This window comes from Malaclemys terrapin, chromosome 9 (genome assembly GCF_027887155.1).
Source record: "Malaclemys terrapin pileata isolate rMalTer1 chromosome 9, rMalTer1.hap1, whole genome shotgun sequence".
In the NCBI taxonomy this organism is placed as follows: Eukaryota; Metazoa; Chordata; order Testudines; family Emydidae; genus Malaclemys; species Malaclemys terrapin.
The window spans coordinates 74,222,535-74,241,696 of record NC_071513.1 but is presented as its reverse complement, the minus strand read 5'-3'; the positions used below and the strand labels follow the sequence as shown (position 1 = coordinate 74,241,696).

Genomic DNA, 19,162 nt, shown 5'->3' with positions numbered 1-19,162 from the left:
CAGTATTAATGGAACCATGGGCAAAAGACGTTAAAACTTTGTATACAAACTTGATCATAAAGCTTTTCTTATTTTTTAGGACAAGATTTCCTTTCAATATGACATTGAAAGGATAATAGATGATTGGATCTTAATGGGGTTTCTTGTAGGCAATGACTTTATTCCTCATCTACCTCATTTACATATTAATCATGATGCGCTGCCACTACTTTATAAAACATATATGGCTATCCTGCCAGAACTTGGAGGTAAGTAATTTTAAAAATATATTTAAACAGAAACATACTTACAGTTCTGGAACAGAAATCAAAGGAAAGGTTAAACTGAAGTGTTGACTATATAGACCTTACTAGTATAACAATATTGTTTGATAGTACTTGCTGAAGTGTGAGCTAGTCAATTCTTCTTCGAGTGCTTGCTCATGTGTATTCCACAGTACGTGTGCATGCGCGCCATGTGCACCGGTGCCGAAAGTTTTTCCCTTAGCAGTACCCGTAAGGGGGGAGCACCGCTGTGACCCCCGGAGTGGCGCCTCTATATCGCGCTATAAGGGGAGCCGCGTGCTCCCCCCACCCTCAGTTCCTTCTTGCCGCCAGTGAAGGTGCGTTGGAACTTCTTGCTCCAGCTCTGCTGCAGCCTTTCCAGTTGGTCTTAGGGTACCTTTAGCTAGTTATTAGTAGCTCGTAGAAAGTAGTTTTTCAGTTGTTATTGTGGGCCCGGGGCATGTCCTGTGCCCCAGGCTTCAAGTCGTGCGACTCCTGTCGCCGTTCCATGCCAAGGAGTGATCCGCATGCTGAGTGTCTCCGCTGCTTGGGCGAAACTCACGTGAGTGAACGTTGCAAGATATGCAGGTCTTTTAAGCCACGAACTAAGAAGGAGAGGGACATCAGGCTTCGCGCTCTCTTCATGGAATCAGCGCTGGCTCCATCTTCGGTACGCCTAGCGGACTCGGCGCCAGGCACCGCATTGTCGGTGCGCAGCGAAGCCCCCTTCCCCAGTCGGCACCGCTCCCCTTCCAAGAAGCAAAGGAAGAGCTCGACTTCGCAGCGGCGCCGTGAGAAGGAAGGGGGAGAGGCTGGTCCCGCGTTGGGCAGCCCTTGGTTCCCCCCGGGCTCGAAATCTCTGACTTGTGCTGAGTGGAGTAGCCCGGCAGCGTCAACACGCACCTCTCTTGCAGTCCTGATCCCATCGACGCCGGAGGTTCTACAGGCAGCTCGAGACATTTTGAGCTTGCCGGTGCCTGGGGTGCCACCGGTGGCGGGCCCCTGGTCTCAAGGCAAAACGCTGCTGGGTGCGCGACAGGCCTCCCCGGTACGGGGCAGCTCTCACTCTGAAGACCGCTCTCTACCCCGTTCTGCACGCAGCGACAGGTCCACTCGCAGCTCGCCGTTCCATGCCAAGGAGTGATCCGCATGCTGAGTGTCTCCGCTGCTTGGGCGAAACTCACGTGAGTGAACGTTGCAAGATATGCAGGTCTTTTAAGCCATGAACTAAGAAGGAGAGTGTAGTAGTTCCGGGGTGGGGCTCGTTCCTTCCTGGGGCGCCTGAAAGCCAGGCCGCCCCGCTACAAAGCGAATAACAGTTCAGGGCCCCGACCTTTGGGTAGGGGCTAAGCACCCAATTGACAGTTCAGGGCTCAGGCCCCGAGGCAGGGGCTGAGCAGACAATTCACAGTTCTGAGCTCAGGCCCTTTGTGCAGGGGCTGAGCGGCCAATTAACAGTTCTGGGCTCAGGCCCTTTGTGCAGGGGCTGAGCAGACAATTAACAGTTCTGAGCTCAGGCCCTTTGTGCAGGGGCTGAGCGGCCAATTAACAGTTCTGAGCTCAGGCCCTTTGTGCAGGGGCTGAGCGGCCAATTAACAGTTCTGAGCTCAGGCCCTTTGTGCAGGGGCTGAGCGGCCAATTAACAGTTCTGAGCTCAGGCCCTTTGTGCAGGGGCTGAGCGGCCAATTAACAGTTCTGAGCTCAGGCCCTTTGTGCAGGGGCTGAGCGGCCAATTAACAGTTCTGAGCTCAGGCCCTTTGTGCAGGGGCTGAGCGGCCAATTAACAGTTCTGAGCTCAGGCCCTTATGCAGGGGCTGAGCAGACAATTAACAGCTCCGGCCCTGGGTCAGGGCGGGGCAGCAAACCAATAGTCAGTCAGGGGCCCAGGCCCCTTGGACAAGGAGGAGGAGAGACTGCCACCCGGTGCGGGGTGGCAGGGGGGAACACAGGCCCACCCACTCCACTGTGTTCCAGCCCGGGGCCCTATCCGCAGCAGTCCATCTGCCGCGCAGTCAGTGGGGATCCTGACCGCAACACACTGACATGGGTTCGGGGTCTGCTATCCCCGGGCCACTTCCCATCTCCTCCTCCATGGGTACCTGCTCCTCCTGAGTTCCGTCTGCTGGGTCGCAGATCATGGGCTCCTCCGGGCCCCGAGCACCAGGTAGGTCTGTCGCTCCCTCTGGGCCCTTGGCGGGGGGAAGCTCAAACCGCTCCTCAGGATACCGGGCTCTCGGCAGGCTCGGCCAGTCCTCCTCAGGGTACCGGGCTCTCGGCAGGCTCGGCCAGTCCTCCTCGGGATACCGGGCTCTCGGCAGGCTCAGGTCCGCGGGAGCTCGGGCACCAGCGTCTGTCCTCTCCCGCTGCCGGCCAGCTACTGAGCGCTGGGGCCTGGCCTTTATACTTCCTGTCCCGCCCCTTGACTTCCGGGGGGCGGGGACAGGCCGCGGTGGCTCCGCCCACTCTGGCGGTTTTTCTGGCTCATCGCTTCCTGGGGCGCCTGGAAGCCAGGCCGCCCCGCTACAGAGAGGGACATCAGGCTTCGCGCTCTCTTCATGGAATCAGCGCTGGCTCCAACTTCGGTACGCCTAGCGGACTCGGCGCCAGGCACCGCATTGTCGGTGCGCAGCGAAGCCCCCTTCCCCAGTCGGCACCGCTCCCCTTCCAAGAAGCAAAGGAAGAGCTCGACTTCGCAGCGGCGCCGTGAGAAGGAAGGGGGAGAGGCTGGTCCCGCGTTGGGCAGCCCTTGATTCCCCCCGGGCTCGAAACCTCCGACTTGTGCTGAGTGGAGTAGCCCGGCAGCGTCAACACGCACCTCTCTTACAGTCCAGATCCCATCGACGCAGGAGGTTCTACAGGCAGCTCGAGACATTTTGAGCTTGCCGGTGCCTGGGGTGCCACCGGTGGCGGGCCCCTGGTCTCAAGGCAAAACGCCGCTGGGTGCGCGACAGGCCTCCCCGGTACGGTGCAGCTCTCACTCTGAAGACCGCTCTCTACCCCGTTCTGCACGCAGCGACAGGTCCACTCGCAGCTCGTGTCCACCACCCTTGATGCCAGCCAGGTTATCCAGTTTGGTGCCGTCCGGGCAGGAGTCTCAGGGTCCCTCCACGCCATGCAGCAGCCGGCGCAGGCACCGAGATAGGCGTCAAAGGCGCTCTTCTTCATGACTCAGCTATCGCAGCCAGTCTCATTACGACTGACATCGACGCTCCCGCTCTATCAGACGTCACACACGGGGCTCCCGCCGCGTGTCACCGCAGCTCCAGCGCCAAAGCAAATCTTGGAGCAGTACTTCCGGGGGGTACCGGTCCTAGACGTCGAGGCACCGGGGGGTACCAGTCCTGGCGTCGTAGGCACTGTCGCTCCCACCGCTCCTATGGTACCGTTCGGTTGGTGGTGACCTCGGCACCCAGCCACCCTCGCTGGACCGTACTGATCAGCCGGACCAGATAGTGCCACCTGGCCCGCAGCATGGATAGTGGCAAGGAGCCCCATGGCAGGGACAATGGTGTCAATGGGCACCGTAGTCGCTGATGCCCACCCAGGCGGTAACCCGCTCGGTGGCCGGGGCATCCGAGGCCCCGTCGGCCTCGCTATCTAGGCCAAGGCACAGATCGACAGATCATGAGTCGTCAGCTCTGTGCTTGAACTCCGACCTGGGGGTTGATCCCCCGGCAGCGGCTGCGGCCCACAGCCCCGTGCCAGCCTCCTCTCCTGCACTGGATGATACCATCACGGCACCGCCCTCTGCTCCACAGGAAGACTTCAGGGTGCATCAAGACCTGCTAAGGCGGGTGGCGTCAAGCCTCCAGCTGCCGGCTGAGGAGATGGAGGGCCCATCCGATTCCCTCTTTAATGTACTGTCCCCCTCGGTGCTGGGCCGTGTGGCTTTACCCCTTCACCAAGGAGTAGGCAACATCTCCAATGCCCTGTGGTTAACTCCTGCCTCTCTGGCCCCGATTTCCAAGAAGGCTGAGAGGAAGTATTTCATGCCGGTCAAGAACCACGAATGCCTCTATTCTCACCCGGCACTTAACTGCCTGGTGGTGGAATCGGTGAACCACTGGGAGCAGTAGGGCCAGCCCACCCCCACGAATAAAGATGCCAGGAGACGAGACTCTTTTGGTAGAAAACTTTACTCCTCTTCCAGTTTCCAGCTCAGGGTGGCCAACCATCAGGCCTTACTGAGCCGATAAGATTTTAATTGATGGGAGACCCTGCCAAAGTTCGAGCCACTCCTCCCAGAGCAGGATAGGAAGGACTTTAAGCCATTGATGGACAAGGGGGCAACAGCAGCCAAAGCAGCCCTGCAGGCAGCATCGGACGCGGCGGATACGGCGGCTCACTCGATGGCCTCCGCGATCTCCATGTGCAGGGCGTCGTGGCTCCTCCTGTCTAGGCTTTCGGCGGAGGCCCAGTCCCTCATGCAGGACCTGCCGTTCGATGGGAAGGCCCTGTTTGCCGAACAAACAGACGTCAGGCTGCATGGGATGAAAGACTGTTGTACCAACCTGCAGACCTTAGGCCTCTACGTCCCTCCGGCTAAGGACAAAGCCAAACTGCAGACGTCAACTCACCCTACGCAGAGCAGATCTGAGTCCCCCTTACAAGAGGCCGAGAGACCAAAAGGGCCAGCCTCAATGACAGTCCCGCTCTGCCCCACAGCCTGGGCCCTCTAAGGGCAAGAGGCAGGGAAAGAGGTGGTTTTGACTATTTGCAGGGGGGCACCAAGGCAGTTGCCATGGAAACTCCCCCACTAATAAAGTTTGTGTTCGGCAACCATTTGTCTGCCTTCCATGGGGAATGGGCACGAATAACCTCGGACGACTGGGTCCTCAACACCATTTCCAAGGGCTACACGTTGCAGTTCAGTTCACCCCTGCCCAACCACCCCCCATCGCTGGTGGGCTCGGGGGACCTGGAGCACATTCACCTCCTAGGTCAGGAGGTGGAACAACTACTACATCTGGGGGCAGTGGAGAGAGTGCCAGTAGAATTCCAGGGCAGGGGCTTCTACTCCCGATATTTCCTGATCCCAAAAGCGAAAGGGGGTCTCAGGCCCATCCTAGATCTGCGGAATCTCAATCATTTTATGGTCCGCTCCAAGTTCCGCATGGTGTCCCTGGCTTCTATTATCCCCTCCCTGGACCCGGGGGGCTGGTACATGCCCTGGACCTTCAGGACGCGTATTTCCACATACATATTTTCGAAGGGCACAGGCACTTCCTCCGTTTCCTGGTGGGGCCTGACCACTACCAGTTCACAGTTCTCCCGTTTGGCCTATCCACAGCGCCCAGGGTATTCACAAAGTGTATGGCGGTGGTAGCGGCCTGCCTCAGACGAGAAGGGGTCCAGATGTTCCCATATGTGGACAATTGGCTTCTCAAGGGCAACTCACTGTCTCAGGTGAGGGCCCATGTGGACCTGCTCCTGTCCACATGCGCCAGTCTCGGCCTGTTGGTAAACGAGACCAAATCAACGCTAGTCCCCATGCAGTGCATAGAATTCATAGGGGCACTACTGGACTCGTTAAGGGCCATAGCCTCTCTCCCAGTGGGCAAGTTTGAAACCCTCAAAGGTCTCATCGCCTTGGTCACGACTTTTCCGATGACAACCAAGGGCGTGCCTTCAGATCCTAGGGCACATGGCGGCGTGCACGTATGTGGTCTGCCACGTCAGGCTCCAAATGAGGCCCCTCCAGCTATGGCTAGCCTCCCAGTTCTCCCAGGCCCGGGACGGTCTGGATAAGGTCCTCATGGTACCGACCCGGGTAAACGCCTTCCTACAATGGTGGTCCTCCACGGACAACATGCTCCAAGGGGTTCCTTTCCGGGAGACAGCCCCGTCAATAGACCTGGTGTCCGATGCGTCGGACTTGGGCTGGGGAGCCCACATAGGGAACATGTAAACCCAAGGGATGTGGTCAACCTCAGACCTGTCCCTCCATATAAATGTCAGGGAGCTCAGGGCGATACGGTTGACGTGTGTAGCTTTTGTCACGCAGCTTCGCGGCAAGGCCAGAGTCCTTACGGACAACACTGCCGTGATGTTCTACATCAACAGGCAAGGCGGGTCACGGTCCTCGGCCCTCTGCCGGGAAGCTCTGAGCCTGTGGGAATTCTGTATAGCCCACGACATCTCCCTGAGGGCTTTCCACCTACCAGGCGCCCGCAATACACAGGCCGATCGCCTTAGCAGGGTTTTCTCCCCCCATTACGAGTGGTCTCTCCACTCGGAGGTCACTCACCGGCTCTTCCGAGAGTGGGGAATTCCCTACATGGACCTGTTCGCGACCCACCAGAAACAGCGTTGCCCCCCGGTTTTGTTCCGGGAGGCGGGTGGTGGTTGGGAAGGGACGCGATCTCAGATGCCTTCCTCCTGCAGTGGTTGGACCAGCTTTTCTATGCTTTTCCACCATTTCTCCTTATAGGCAAAGTCCTAGAAAAAATGAAAACAGACAAAGCGTATCATCCTTATGGCCCCAGCCTGGCCCCATCAACACTGGTACGGGACCCTACTGGCAGCCCTTCTGAGGAGGTTGCTGCTACGCCCGGACCTCCTCTCCCAGGATGGGGGCCGCCTTCTTCATCCCAATCTGGCCGTTCTCCACCTGACAGCATGGCTGCTCAGTGGCTAGACGAGGAGAGGAGGTATTCCGAGGAAGTCAGGCAGGTCCTCCTGGAAAGTAGGAAGCCGTCCACACACTGGACGTACCTGGCGAGGTGGTCCCGATTTTCCAGGTGGGTGGGGGAGCGGGGAGTCTCCCCATCGTCTGCACCGCTCCAGCTTATCCTTAGGACCCAAGGGCTGGCACCCGCCTCTGTCAGGGTACACTTGGGGCCATGTCGGCCTTCCACCTGCCGGTGCAAGGGCACTCGGTCTTCTCCCATATTATGACCTATCGCTTCCTGAGAGGCCTTGACCGTTCATTCCCGTATGCTAGATCCCCTGTACTGCAATGGGACCTAAACCTGGTCTTGTCCCACCTCACGGGGCCTCCCTTTGAAACCTTGGCCACATGTTCCTTGTCTCACCTCTCATGGAAGGTAGCCTTCCTTGTAACAATCAAATCGGCCCGACGTGTCTCAGAGCTCAGGGCCTTGACCTCGGAACCTCCATATATGGTCTTCCACAAGGATAAGGTCCAGCATCGCCCACACCCTGCATTCCTCCCGAACGTGGTCTCTGCCTTCCATATGGAACAGGACATCTTTCTCCCAGTGCTCTGTCCCAAGCCCCATTCCTCCAATGAAGAACACTGCCTTCATACGCTTGATGTGCGTAGGGCACTGGCCTTCTACCTGGATCGGACTAAACCGTTCCAAAAATCCTCGCAACTCTTCGTTGCCTTGGCCGAGCGTATGAAGGGGCAGCCCATTTCCGTCCAGCGCCTTTCTCGCTGGATCACCTCGTGCATACACACGTGCTATGATCTGGCAGGGGTTCCCCCGCCACCGATCATCAGGGCACACTCAACGAGAGCTCTGGCCTCGTCAGCTGCCTATGTAGTCCATGTCCCTATCCAGGACATCTGTAGGGCTGCCACCTGGTCTTCAGTTCACACATTCACTGCGCATTATGCAATCGTCTCCCAAACTAGGGATGACACCGGGTTCGGCAGAGCGGTACTGCGTCCCGGGAACTCGTGAACTCCTGGCCACCTCCAACAGATAAGGCTTGGAATCACCTATTGTGGAATACACATGGGCAATCACTCAAAGAAGAAAAGACAGTTACCTGTTCCGTAACTGGTGTTCTTTGAGATGTGTTGCTCATGTCTATTCCACATCCTGCCCTCCTTCCCCTCTGTCGGAGTTGTCCGGCAAGAAGGAACCGAGCGGGGGGGGAAGCACATGGCTCCCCTTATAGCACGATATAGAGGCACCACTCCAGGGGTCGCAGCGGTGCTCCCCCCTACGGGTACTGCGAAAGGAAAAACTTCCAGCACCGGTGCACGTGGCACGCACACACACCTACTGTGGAATAGACATGAGCAACACATCTCAAAGAACACCAGTTATGGAACGGGTAACAGCCTTTTCTTTTTTTTGTATCTGATTCCATGGGTATTAACACTTTTTCACAGCATTACTGTTTGTTGCTATTGGCCTGGCAAGAATAAAAAAAAAGATCCAGAAAAAGTATGGGAAGGGGCAAAGACTGCAATGATATGAGTGATGTCTCGTATTGCTTTCTCACCGATAAATCTGTGAGCTACCAAAACTTTTTGTCACTTGCCCCAGAATGCTTACATGATACATCAGTTTTATTACTAATATCTTATTATTTTCAAGATTCCTTTTTATGGGAGAGCTATATTTACTTTTTCCAATGTGGCTGTCACAAGTTATGAAGTCTATCCATAAACTGTAGTTTTTGAGATTATTTGTTTAGTGGGTAGCATGGAGAAATCACAGGTAAATATGTAGACTTTAGATGAGAGTATTGTATCCAATCTGTATTGGGAGAACAAAGAAAGTATTGTATAGCATCTTTAAAATATTAAGAAATTGCAGAGGGTTAATGGAGTTTCAGGCCTGTAGTGGAACAGTGGGTGGAGAAAACTGGATGGGGTATTGGGTGAAGAGAAGGAGTTTTCTATGGAAACTAAAATATGAAAAATTGTAGTGTCTAGGCTTCAGTGGGAGAATATTCAGGTGGGAATGTTCAGTTTCAATCCTATATGCACTAATTGGTCATCAGTGAACAAATTATTATGAAGAGTTTTAGAATGTACATTAACTTCAGTTGTTTGAAAGTAAGGACAGTTAATTTTTGTTGCTGTTAGATTTGATTGACATCCTCAGCAGATGTGTTAGAAAGATTTGCAATTTTACTGGAGAAGATTTTATTGGGTATTATTGCACATAGAACTTTAATGTAAGTCTTTAAATACATACATGATTTTTTCCCCAATAGGCTACATTAATGAAAGTGGGCATCTGAACTTACAACGCTTTGAGAAATATCTTACAAAACTGTCAGATGTAAGTAACCTTTATTTGTACTGTGTATATATTATAGGGGTGCCCATCACTATAGTGTCTGAGTGCCTCATACTTTTAAAAATACGCAATCAAAATACAGTCTTCATAGTGAGTTCAAGCCTCCTATTTTGGACAAAAGCTGAAGTGCATTCACCCAAGGAGCTATCTCACTGCTGCATAGAAGATTTAATCTATAGAACTCTTGACAATTAGCATCAGCTAAGAGTCTGCCCCTGAATCTTTTACAGAATGACTCTATAGAAACTTATATTAGTTGAGGATCTGTCCCTCAGTTTTACATAAAAGCCTTATTTAAATATGCCTTGAACTTTAGCCAGGAAAGCACCATACTCTAGCTCTGATAAACCACTAGATGGAGCAAATTCTGTAGATGAGGACCCTGCTGCCAGTTGCACTTTTGTCACACAATCCAACCAATTGCCATCTGATCTGATTGTCATAATAGATTTTGGGAAGAGAGGCAGAAAATTAAGTAATTGGCTTTAGATTATAACCATTATCTTATATTGCACCTGAAATCAAATGGGGAATCAGTTTAGAGTATGGAAGTGTTAGAAGCACACAAAGATGGGCAGCAGCAGTCTGCACTAGCTGAAGCAATCCAGGTGGCTTTCAAGAGCCAGCCCCATTATGGTACATTGCAGTAATCTGTCCTAGAAGTGACAAAAGGCATGAACCATATCAATGTGGATAAGGGGTTATCTGCACATGAACATTTGACCCAAAAACTATTGACATTCTATAATGTACCTAGACATAAGATGGTACATTATCTCACATGGGTGAGATTCCAGAGGACTGGAAAAGGGAAAATATAGTGCCAATCTATAAAAAGGGGAGTAAGGACATCCTGGGGAATTACAGACCAATCATCTTAACTTCAGTACTCGGAAAGATTATGGAGCAAATAATTAAGCAATCAGTTAGCAGACACCTTGAAGATAATAAGGTGATAAATAATAGCATGGATTTGTCAAAAACAAATTGTGTCAAACCAACCTAATAGCTTTCTTTGACAGGGTAACAAGCCTTGTGGATAGGAGGGAAGTGGTACATGTAGTATATCTTGACTTTAGTAAGGCTTTTGATACTGTCTTGCATGACCTTCTCATAAACAAACTAGGGAAATACAACCCAGATGGAGCTACAATAAGGTTGGTGCATAACTGGTTGAAAAAACATTCCCAGAGCTATCATTGGTTCATACCGATAGGGAATAAGGGCATATCGAGTGGGGTCCTGCACGGATTGGTCCTGTGTCTGGTTCCATTCAATATCTTCATCAGTGATTTAGATAATGGCATAGAGAGTATACTTATAAAGTTTGTGGACGATACCAAGCTGGGAGGGGTTGCAAGTGCTTTGGAGGTTAGGATTAAAATTCAAAATGATCTGGACAAACTGGAGAAATGATCTGAAATAAATAGGATGAAATTCAATAAGGACAAATACAAAGTACTCCACTTCGCTATAGTGAAGGAGCAATCAGTTACAAAATGGGAAATGACTGCCTAGGAAGGAATACTGCAGCAAGGGATCTGGGGGTCACAGTGGATCACAAGCTAAATATGAGTCAACAGTGGAAAACTGTTGTTAAAAAAAGCAAACATAATTCTGGGATGTCGTCGCAGGAGTGTTGTAAGCAGGACACAAGAAGTAATTCTGCTCTGCTAGAAATGTAAATATTCGTTTAAAAAGTTAACCATTTAAACTATTAAAATTATGTCATTTAAATGGTTAACTGATTAAAGGGAGAGGGTCTGAGGGCTCTGCAGGTGGGGCTGCTCCGGCTGGCCCTGCATGGCTGGGGCTGGCGGGCCCACGCCACTGGCCTGGGGCTGAGGGCTAATGGTTATGGTCAGTTAACCAGTAAGACTAATGTTTTAACTGTTTAACTATTTAGTATTTTACATCCTTATGCTCTACTCCACACTTTGTTGCTTTCCACACTAATTAGGCCTCAACTGGAGTAGTGTGTCCAGTTTTAGGCTCCACATTTCAGGAAAGATGTGGACAAATTAAAGAAAGTCCAGAGAAGAGAAAAAAAAATTAAAGGTCTAGAAAACATGATCTATGAGTTGAGATTGAAATAATAGGGTTGTTTAGTCAGGAGAAGAGAAGACTGAGGGAGAACATAACAGTTTTCAAGTACATAAAAGGTTGTTACAAGGAGGAGGGAGAAAAAATGTTCTCTCTAACTCCTGAGGATAGTACAAGAAGCAACGGGGTTAAATTTCAGCGAAGTCAGTTTAGGTTAGAAATTAGGAAAAATTTCCTGTCAGGGTGGTTTAAGCGCTGGAATAAATTGCCTAGGGAGGTTGTGGAATCTACGTCATTGCAGATTTTTAAAAGCAGATTAGAGAGGGATGGTCTAGATCAGTGGTCACCAGCCAGTCAATCGCGATTGACTGGTCGATTCTAGAGTATCTCCCAGTCGATTGAGATCTCCGGCGGCACAGCGGAGCTGCCGCTAAGACAGGTACCCTGCTTGCTCCACGCCACACCCGGAAGCAGCCAGCCCAGCCCCGGGGGTTGGGGGGTGTCTCCCTCCACGCGCTGCTCCTGCATGCAAGCACCACCCCTGCAGTTCCCATTGGCCGGGAATGGAGAACTGTGGCCAATGGGAGGTGCGGGGATGGTGCTTGCAGGGAGGGGCAGTGAGCGGAGCCACGTGCCATCCCGTCCCCCGACCCCCAAGGGCTGCAGGGGCGTGTTGGCCCCTTCCGGGAGTGGTGTGGGGCTGGGGTAGGCAGGGAGCCTGCCTTAGCGGCAGCCACGCTGCACCACCAACCGGGAGCTGCCGAAGAGCTGCCGGAGGTAAGTGCTGCCTGGCAGGAAGCCACACTCGAGCCCTGAGCCCCCTCCTGGAGCCAGCACCCCATACACCCTCCTGCACCCTGAGCCCCCTCCTGCATCCCAAGCCCCAGCCCTGATCCCCTCCTAGAGCCAGCACCCCATACCTCCTTCTGCACCCCAACACTCTGCCCCAGTTCGGAGCCCCCTCCTGCACCCAAACTCCCAGAGCTTGCACCCTTCATCCCCTCCTGCACCCCAACGCCCTGCCCCAGACTCAGCCCAGAGCTCCCTTGGCTCCAGTCCAAAGCCCGCACCCCCTACCCCAGCCCAGTGAATGAGGGTGGGGGAGAGTGAGTGATGGAGGGGGGCGTGCAGTGAGTGAGGCAGGGCTTTGGAGAAGGGGCGGGGTAGATCCTGGGTTGCCCCTTAAATTCAAAAAGTGATCTTGGGCGTAAAAAGGTTGGAGACCACTGGTCTAGGTAATACTTAGTGCTGCCTTGAGTGCAGGCGACTGGACTAGAAGACCTCTTGAGGTCCCTTCCAGTTCTGTGATTCTATGATATTGTAGGATGGATAATATAATTCAAAAATCGTCTAATTTCTTTAAACTGTTTCAGGTTACAAGAAAAAGAAAAAGTAGGTTTTCAATATACATTTTCTGCCTCTATAATAAGAGGTGGTTCATGTTAGATTGCCTCCGCTCATGGGTTAAACATTCATGTGCAGATAACATTTTATGTAATCTAATGCAGCTCTTACAGATGACAAAAATGGCTTGCATTTTCTGTTTCATATGCTAGTGTTCATTCAGCAATAGTGTACATCGCCTTTTTAAAATAATTTTTCTAAATTTACTTTAATCTCTGTACACAGTTTGATCGTGAACATTTCAGCGAAGTCTTTGTAGACCTAAAATGGTTTGAAAGCAAAGTAGGCAATAAATACCTCAATGAGGCAGCTGGTATCGCAGCAGAAGAAGCAAGAAGCCATAAGCAAAAGAAACAGAAGGTTGGTATTTTAAATGTACAGCTCTGAAAATGTAGAAATATTCAGCTATTTGTCAAAACATATGAGTAAAGATCTGTTAAATTATTTTTAAAATCTCAAACTGTTAAATGTTGTGGTATTTTATATTTTTTACTTCTGTTTTTTTAGAAATCAGAAATGATGGAAAAATTTAATATTTGTTGAGCGATATATCTGTCTTATACATACTTATACATTCATACGCACTTTCCAGTGCCATTTTTCTCAAATTAAGCACATACTTTTAAAAAAAAATAAAAGATAGAAATCAGTGTGTCTTTCCATCAGCTGCTATTGAACATCATTCAGAGGGAGAAGTCATACTGTGAAAGTTAGTCTTGGCAGCTCAGAAGATGGGTGTGTCAGTCAGATGTTTGATGCTGATTAAGTAAACAGCTTGCTCCATCAGAGCTGATATCTTAGATTTTACATCAAAATGGCAATGCTGTTTTAAAGTCACTTAAAAGGTATTACCTTCTTTCTCTTGCACTAACTCTTTCCTCTATTTTTGTCTATGTCCCCAACCTCACATTTTCTATTCTGTCTGCCCCTCCTATATGCCTTCAGCAACAGAAGTGGACCACTCTTATTTCTGCACAGTGGCATTTTTCCAGTGGTACTGACAGTAGTAGCAGCAGCAGCAGCATGAAACTCAGCTGTGATCAACTCCATCAGTGTACTTAACTCTGCCACTCACTAGTACTGTTTCAGTTTTGTAAGAGTAAGCCATATGCTTTAAAATGCATATGTTTTAATATGATTAGCTGTACTCTTGGATACTTTCTCATCTGTCATAGATGTGGAGGGTAGCTGTACAGTAGTAGATAACCTTTTTGATTAATCCATAAAATGTCAGTGACAGCTGCTCAGAAGGCTAATTTCACGGCTACTGTGGAAAAGTGGCTAGATTAGGGGCTGATGATGTCACGGGCACCTACTATAAGTGAAGAAAAATGTAGCACCCAAATGAAGACAATAATTGGCCAGTGTGATCAAATAAATTCCATCTGCCCCCCTTTTTAGAGGCTTTTTAATCAGACATAGATATTAAACAATATTTTAAAGTTTTTTTTCCTCATAGTTCCTTTAAAAAAAAAACTCTGTGTGTGTATGTATGTATATATAAAGCATTTTTGAAAAACAGTTATAGGGCAAAACAAGTGCAACTCTTTTGGTGTTTGTTTTAAAAAGTAAAAAATTTCTTCAGCATCTTAGTTTTTAAGTTGCACATTAAATGGTAATGTGTTATGTTACCTACATATTGCCATGTATTTCTTGTTTTTTTTATCTCAACTGTGAATTCATAATTTTAATAGGTTCAGGAAAACTCCATGTGTTTGGCTGCTCTAGAGAAAACTGAGGATGGAATTATGACTTCTTCTAAAAGTAAGTGCAAAGTATTATGCAGAATACATACAGTAGAACCCTGATGATCTGTACAAATATTTGGGAAACCAATTGTGAATTGGTAAGGAAGTGCAAACAAATACAACTTAAAAAAATAACAGCAATATATTTTTTCCTAGTAACCTATGTGGGTGAGGACAAAAATAATGGATTTACTTTTTTGCTTGTGCGTTTGAGTTTTAAAACTAGTCCAAAGCACCAAAGCATAGGATATGTAATTTTTTTCATTTATAAATTGAAATATATTGGTCAGTTTATAAAAACAATGAATTTTTAGTGATATTAGAAGTCACTATTACATCTTTGCCATATTTTGGTTCAAATTATAAGTGTGCAGATTATTATTTTCTGACAGCATTTAGGCTGCTCCCATAAGTTTTTTCTGGTCACAGAGCACATAGTGGCAAATTGTATAACTTTTACAACCTTTGACCATTTGCAGACTCTTAATCCAGTAAGGTTTTGGACCGAATGATACATGTTTTATTGTTCATTCTCTTCCTGTACAGAAAGGAATATTTCTCTTCAACTGTGAATTCAGGAATAAAACTACAGTAACAATGTCAACACTGAACAGTCTAAAATCTTTTGGCTAAGAAATGAATGTTAATCCAGTCTCTTTATTGGCTTCATTTCAGATGCATTGGAAGATGAACAAGAAGATGAAGACCTGTTTGAGACTGAGTTCAGGCAATACAAGAGAACGTATTATATGACTAAGATGGGTGTGGAAGTAGTTTCAGAGTAAGTCTATACTGAGCTTGCTTTCACTTTTTAAAATACAGAAGACAAGTCTCTTAAGATATGTCTACACTGCAATTAAAGATCTGTGACTGGCTGGACCAGCTCTGGGACCCCCCCCCCACCTGCAGAGTCCTAGAGTCCGGGTTCCAGCCCAAGCCCAGACTTCAACACCTCGGTTAAACAGCCCCTTAGCCCAAGCCCTGCGAGCCCAAGTCAGCTTGCATGGGTCAGCTGCAGGTGTCTAATTGTATGTTGACATACCCTCAGTATCTGGAATCTAAGGCAGCATATCCAGTCCTCAGGAAAGGAGTTCTTGGTTTTAAGCTATAGCCATGACACTTCTTTTTGTATCAGCCAGAGGTATTAGTCAACTGAGAAGTGTGCCATGATAAGCCCTCCTGTGCCAGAAGGAAGATCCATTGATATGACTCCAAAAGGGGCCCAGAAGACAGTGTAGTTGCTAATTGTTCAAGAAGCTTTCCCTTGAATCATATATTAGTAAAAAGTAAATAAACAAGGAAAAAATCAATACGTAACATTTCTTTCTCTTTTAAGTGACTTCCTGGCTGATCAGGCTGAATGTTATGTCCAGGCAATACAGTGGATTTTGCACTATTACTACCATGGGGTTCAGTCATGGAGCTGGTAAGAGAATGAATGTCAGATGAGAGATCCTGAGTTGTGTTGGGATCAACTAAACTTTGAGTAATATATTGACACCATTTAATGCAGGGGTAGGCAACCTATGGCACGTGCGCCGAAGGTGGCACGCGAGCTGATTTTCAGTGGCACTCACACTGCCCAGGTCCTGGCCACTGGTCCGGGGGGCTCTGCATTTTAATTTAATTTTAAATGAAGCTTTTTAAACATTTTAAAAACCTTATTTACTTTATATACAACAATAGTTTGGCTATATATTACAGACTTATAGAAAGAGACCTTCTAAAAACGTTAAAATGTATTACTGGCACGCGAAACCTTAAATTAGAGTGAATAAATGAAGACTCAGCACACCACTTCTGAAAGGTTGCCAATCCCTGATTTAATGTATGTTTGTTTGCCTCTGTACGGTATATGTTGCAGTACTGAAATTAACTCAAATTACTTTTTTTTCTTCTGTAGGTATTATCCTTATCATTATGCACCTTACCTATCAGACATTCGCAATATCAGTAAACTCAAAATCCAGTTTGAGTTAGGAAAACCTTTCATGCCATTTGAACAGCTTCTAGCAGTACTTCCAGCAGCTAGCAAAGATCTGCTACCTAAATGCTACGAGGTAGGCTTTATAATTTGATTTTTACCAGTTTTATCATATACTGCAGACCCGCGCTAGAACGCGTGTCCATATAGTGCAAATTCGGTTATAGTGCAGGACTGCGCATGGATCCCAAATTTACTTACCATCATTGGAATCCACGGTAACGTGGTCCCCGCGTTAACGCAGGACCACGCATGGATCCAAAACCCCGCGTTAATGCGGGGGTCTGGTATACCTATTATTTTTTTAAATAAGAAACTTCCTTCTGCTATCTTTTCTGTTCCTGTTGTCAAACTGAGCTTGACATTTAGATTGTAATTATATGATTTTAAAGCATAACATTTACTAAATTATTCTAATACAATCTTTGGATGCACTATGTAATTTCTGAATGAGGCAGTTAAACTATCAGTTCATTCCAGTTTAGCCTTTACTTTGATTTAACATCATGCCTCACCTGTTTTGTCATCCTAGACTGAATCTTAAATTATCTATGAAAATATAGCCAGACTGAATTCCCCTGTTGTATTGCTTTCTGATTTTCTAGCATTTGATGACTAGTGAAGATTCTCCAATCATAGAATACTATCCTCCAGACTTTAAAACAGACTTAAATGGAAAACAACAAGAATGGGAAGCAGTAGTATTAATCCCATTTATTGATGAGGTGAGTGCTTTCAACTCATGAAAAAAAATGTGTAACCAAACCCACACAAACTCTTGCATAAGTTACAGTTAAGATTGTAAATAAATGTTTTTAAATTGGCATATGATTATTAGGACATTGAAAAATGTAAACGTGTTGCCTGGAAATTCACAGTTAACCTTAAAGTTTAAAATATAATGTTTTTAATTCAGAATATTGGTAGTTACATTTCTACAAGCAACCTTCGCTTTGGAAGGAGTAGTAATTTAAACTTGAAAAATTGGCTTTCTCTGATTGTTGGCATTGTAAGTAGGTGGCTTGTTTTAGTTGGAAATATTTTTTTCCATAAAGACTCCTTATTTTTTCATAACTACACCAATGTACAAAAAAAGCCGCTTGGACAAAATCTACATAGAAGAAGAATCACTTGATATGAACAAACAGTAATAAGCAGAAGACTTTAAAGGGAAACATTTAAAATTTCAATTTGGTTCAAAGTATTTGTCATTATTATTAAAGCAAAGGTAAAAGTAATAACATGATCAAGGTTTTTTTTTGTTGTTGTTGTTTTTTTTTGCATACAAGGTAACACTTGACAGTATAGCAGTTTGTATGAAATTAAGATTGAGCCGGTCAAAGAATGAAAGAAATTATCATCATAATAACAGGATACCCAGAAAGGAAAATAATAAGTAGAGAAAAGCCGAGTAGAGTCATGAAGGCTCAGGTCCTGCACTGAGAACTGGAGGGCTTTGCGTGCTTCTCAGAGCACGATTAGGGGCCTTGATGAGTTTCTGAGATATGGGGAGCAAATGACTGTTCACATGGTGACTATTATATGGAAGACCTAGGGGAATGTAATGATTATACATATGAGTATCTGCATCTACAGTAGTCATTACACAATTTCTGTGAGGTTCACAGCCTGTTACCTGGCATTGTCCAGCAGAATCTGTTCGGATTTTGTTGTGTATGTTAAATTTAAACTGGAAGAGGATGAAGTGAATTTTACATTATGGCAAATTTGTGTCCAGTTTTCATGCCCCAGACAGATTCCAAGTTAATCATTTTATTTTGTTCTAGATGGGAGCAGGATAAAAAGCAGGAAGCACTTATCCGCTAGTTATGTTGGCCAGCAAAGTGCAGATATCCACCTGCCTTGGAGATAAATTCTTGAAGTGAGAAAGCTGGGATGATTGACTTGAATAGCAGATGCGGTTTTTAAGTAGAGTGGGAATCTTGAGTCAGGAAGATTATACTTTTTTCCTTTGAAATATTTTTGATTGCTCACTTTGACCACGAGTTTTAAAATATTTAATTTAATAAAAAAATTAACTACTAGTGGAATTTTTAATTTAGAAACGATTGCTGCAAGCCATGGAATCTTGCAACAAGTGCCTATTGGAAGATGAGAAGCGAAGGAATACTCACAGTGAGTGCCTAATGTACTGGTATGACAAAGACACAGAGTTCAAATACCTGTCACCATGGCCAGAGAAGTTCCCTGCTATACAAAGATGCCACACCAGGTAATTCGGTAGTAATTATTCTATAGTGGATCAACTAAAAAATATTTGGATAACCTGTTTTTAGAATTTTTATATTTTTTCCTAGCATTTTAGTCACAGCATCTAACAATTGGTACAGAAACAGTAAAAACAGACACTTAATTGTGCTGCCCACGATGAATGATAATAGTCATAGTTGCTAAAAGCCAGAGCAGCCACATTTTGCAAAACAAATTAACCAGACACTAAACTACATGCCTTATGCAATGGTCTGCAGGTTTGGTGACTCTCAAGGCACTAAGGGAAGCAGATTCCCAAGGTGGGATGCTCTGAGAGCCTTGCTACCAGTCTTATGAAGGTAAGACCCAGGATATGACCTCAAGAGCGTCCCAGAGATTCTCAACTGTGACAGTGAGGTATAGGGTGAGGACTGTGAAGAGAATGATGTAAATACCTGGGTAGAGGCGGTTCCTCAGCACACCAGTTCTAAAGCACTAGAGTGC

The 19,162-nt window shown here is 47.3% G+C and overlaps 1 protein-coding gene across 3 annotated transcripts in view; it reads left to right on the top strand.

The window, feature by feature from the left end:
* XRN1 (5'-3' exoribonuclease 1) overlaps window positions 1-19,162 on the top strand; it is an 82,564-nt gene that overhangs the window by 16,666 nt on the left and 46,736 nt on the right. For all 3 annotated transcript variants that reach the window (XM_054040055.1, XM_054040054.1, XM_054040053.1), the window contains exons 8-16: window positions 80-248; window positions 9,183-9,250; window positions 12,941-13,075; window positions 14,410-14,479; window positions 15,139-15,244; window positions 15,800-15,889; window positions 16,367-16,523; window positions 17,053-17,172; window positions 18,511-18,680. In XM_054040055.1, coding sequence (XP_053896030.1) covers window positions 80-248; window positions 9,183-9,250; window positions 12,941-13,075; window positions 14,410-14,479; window positions 15,139-15,244; window positions 15,800-15,889; window positions 16,367-16,523; window positions 17,053-17,172; window positions 18,511-18,680 — 1,085 coding nt within the window. The remainder of the gene's footprint in view (window positions 1-79; window positions 249-9,182; window positions 9,251-12,940; window positions 13,076-14,409; window positions 14,480-15,138; window positions 15,245-15,799; window positions 15,890-16,366; window positions 16,524-17,052; window positions 17,173-18,510; window positions 18,681-19,162) is intronic.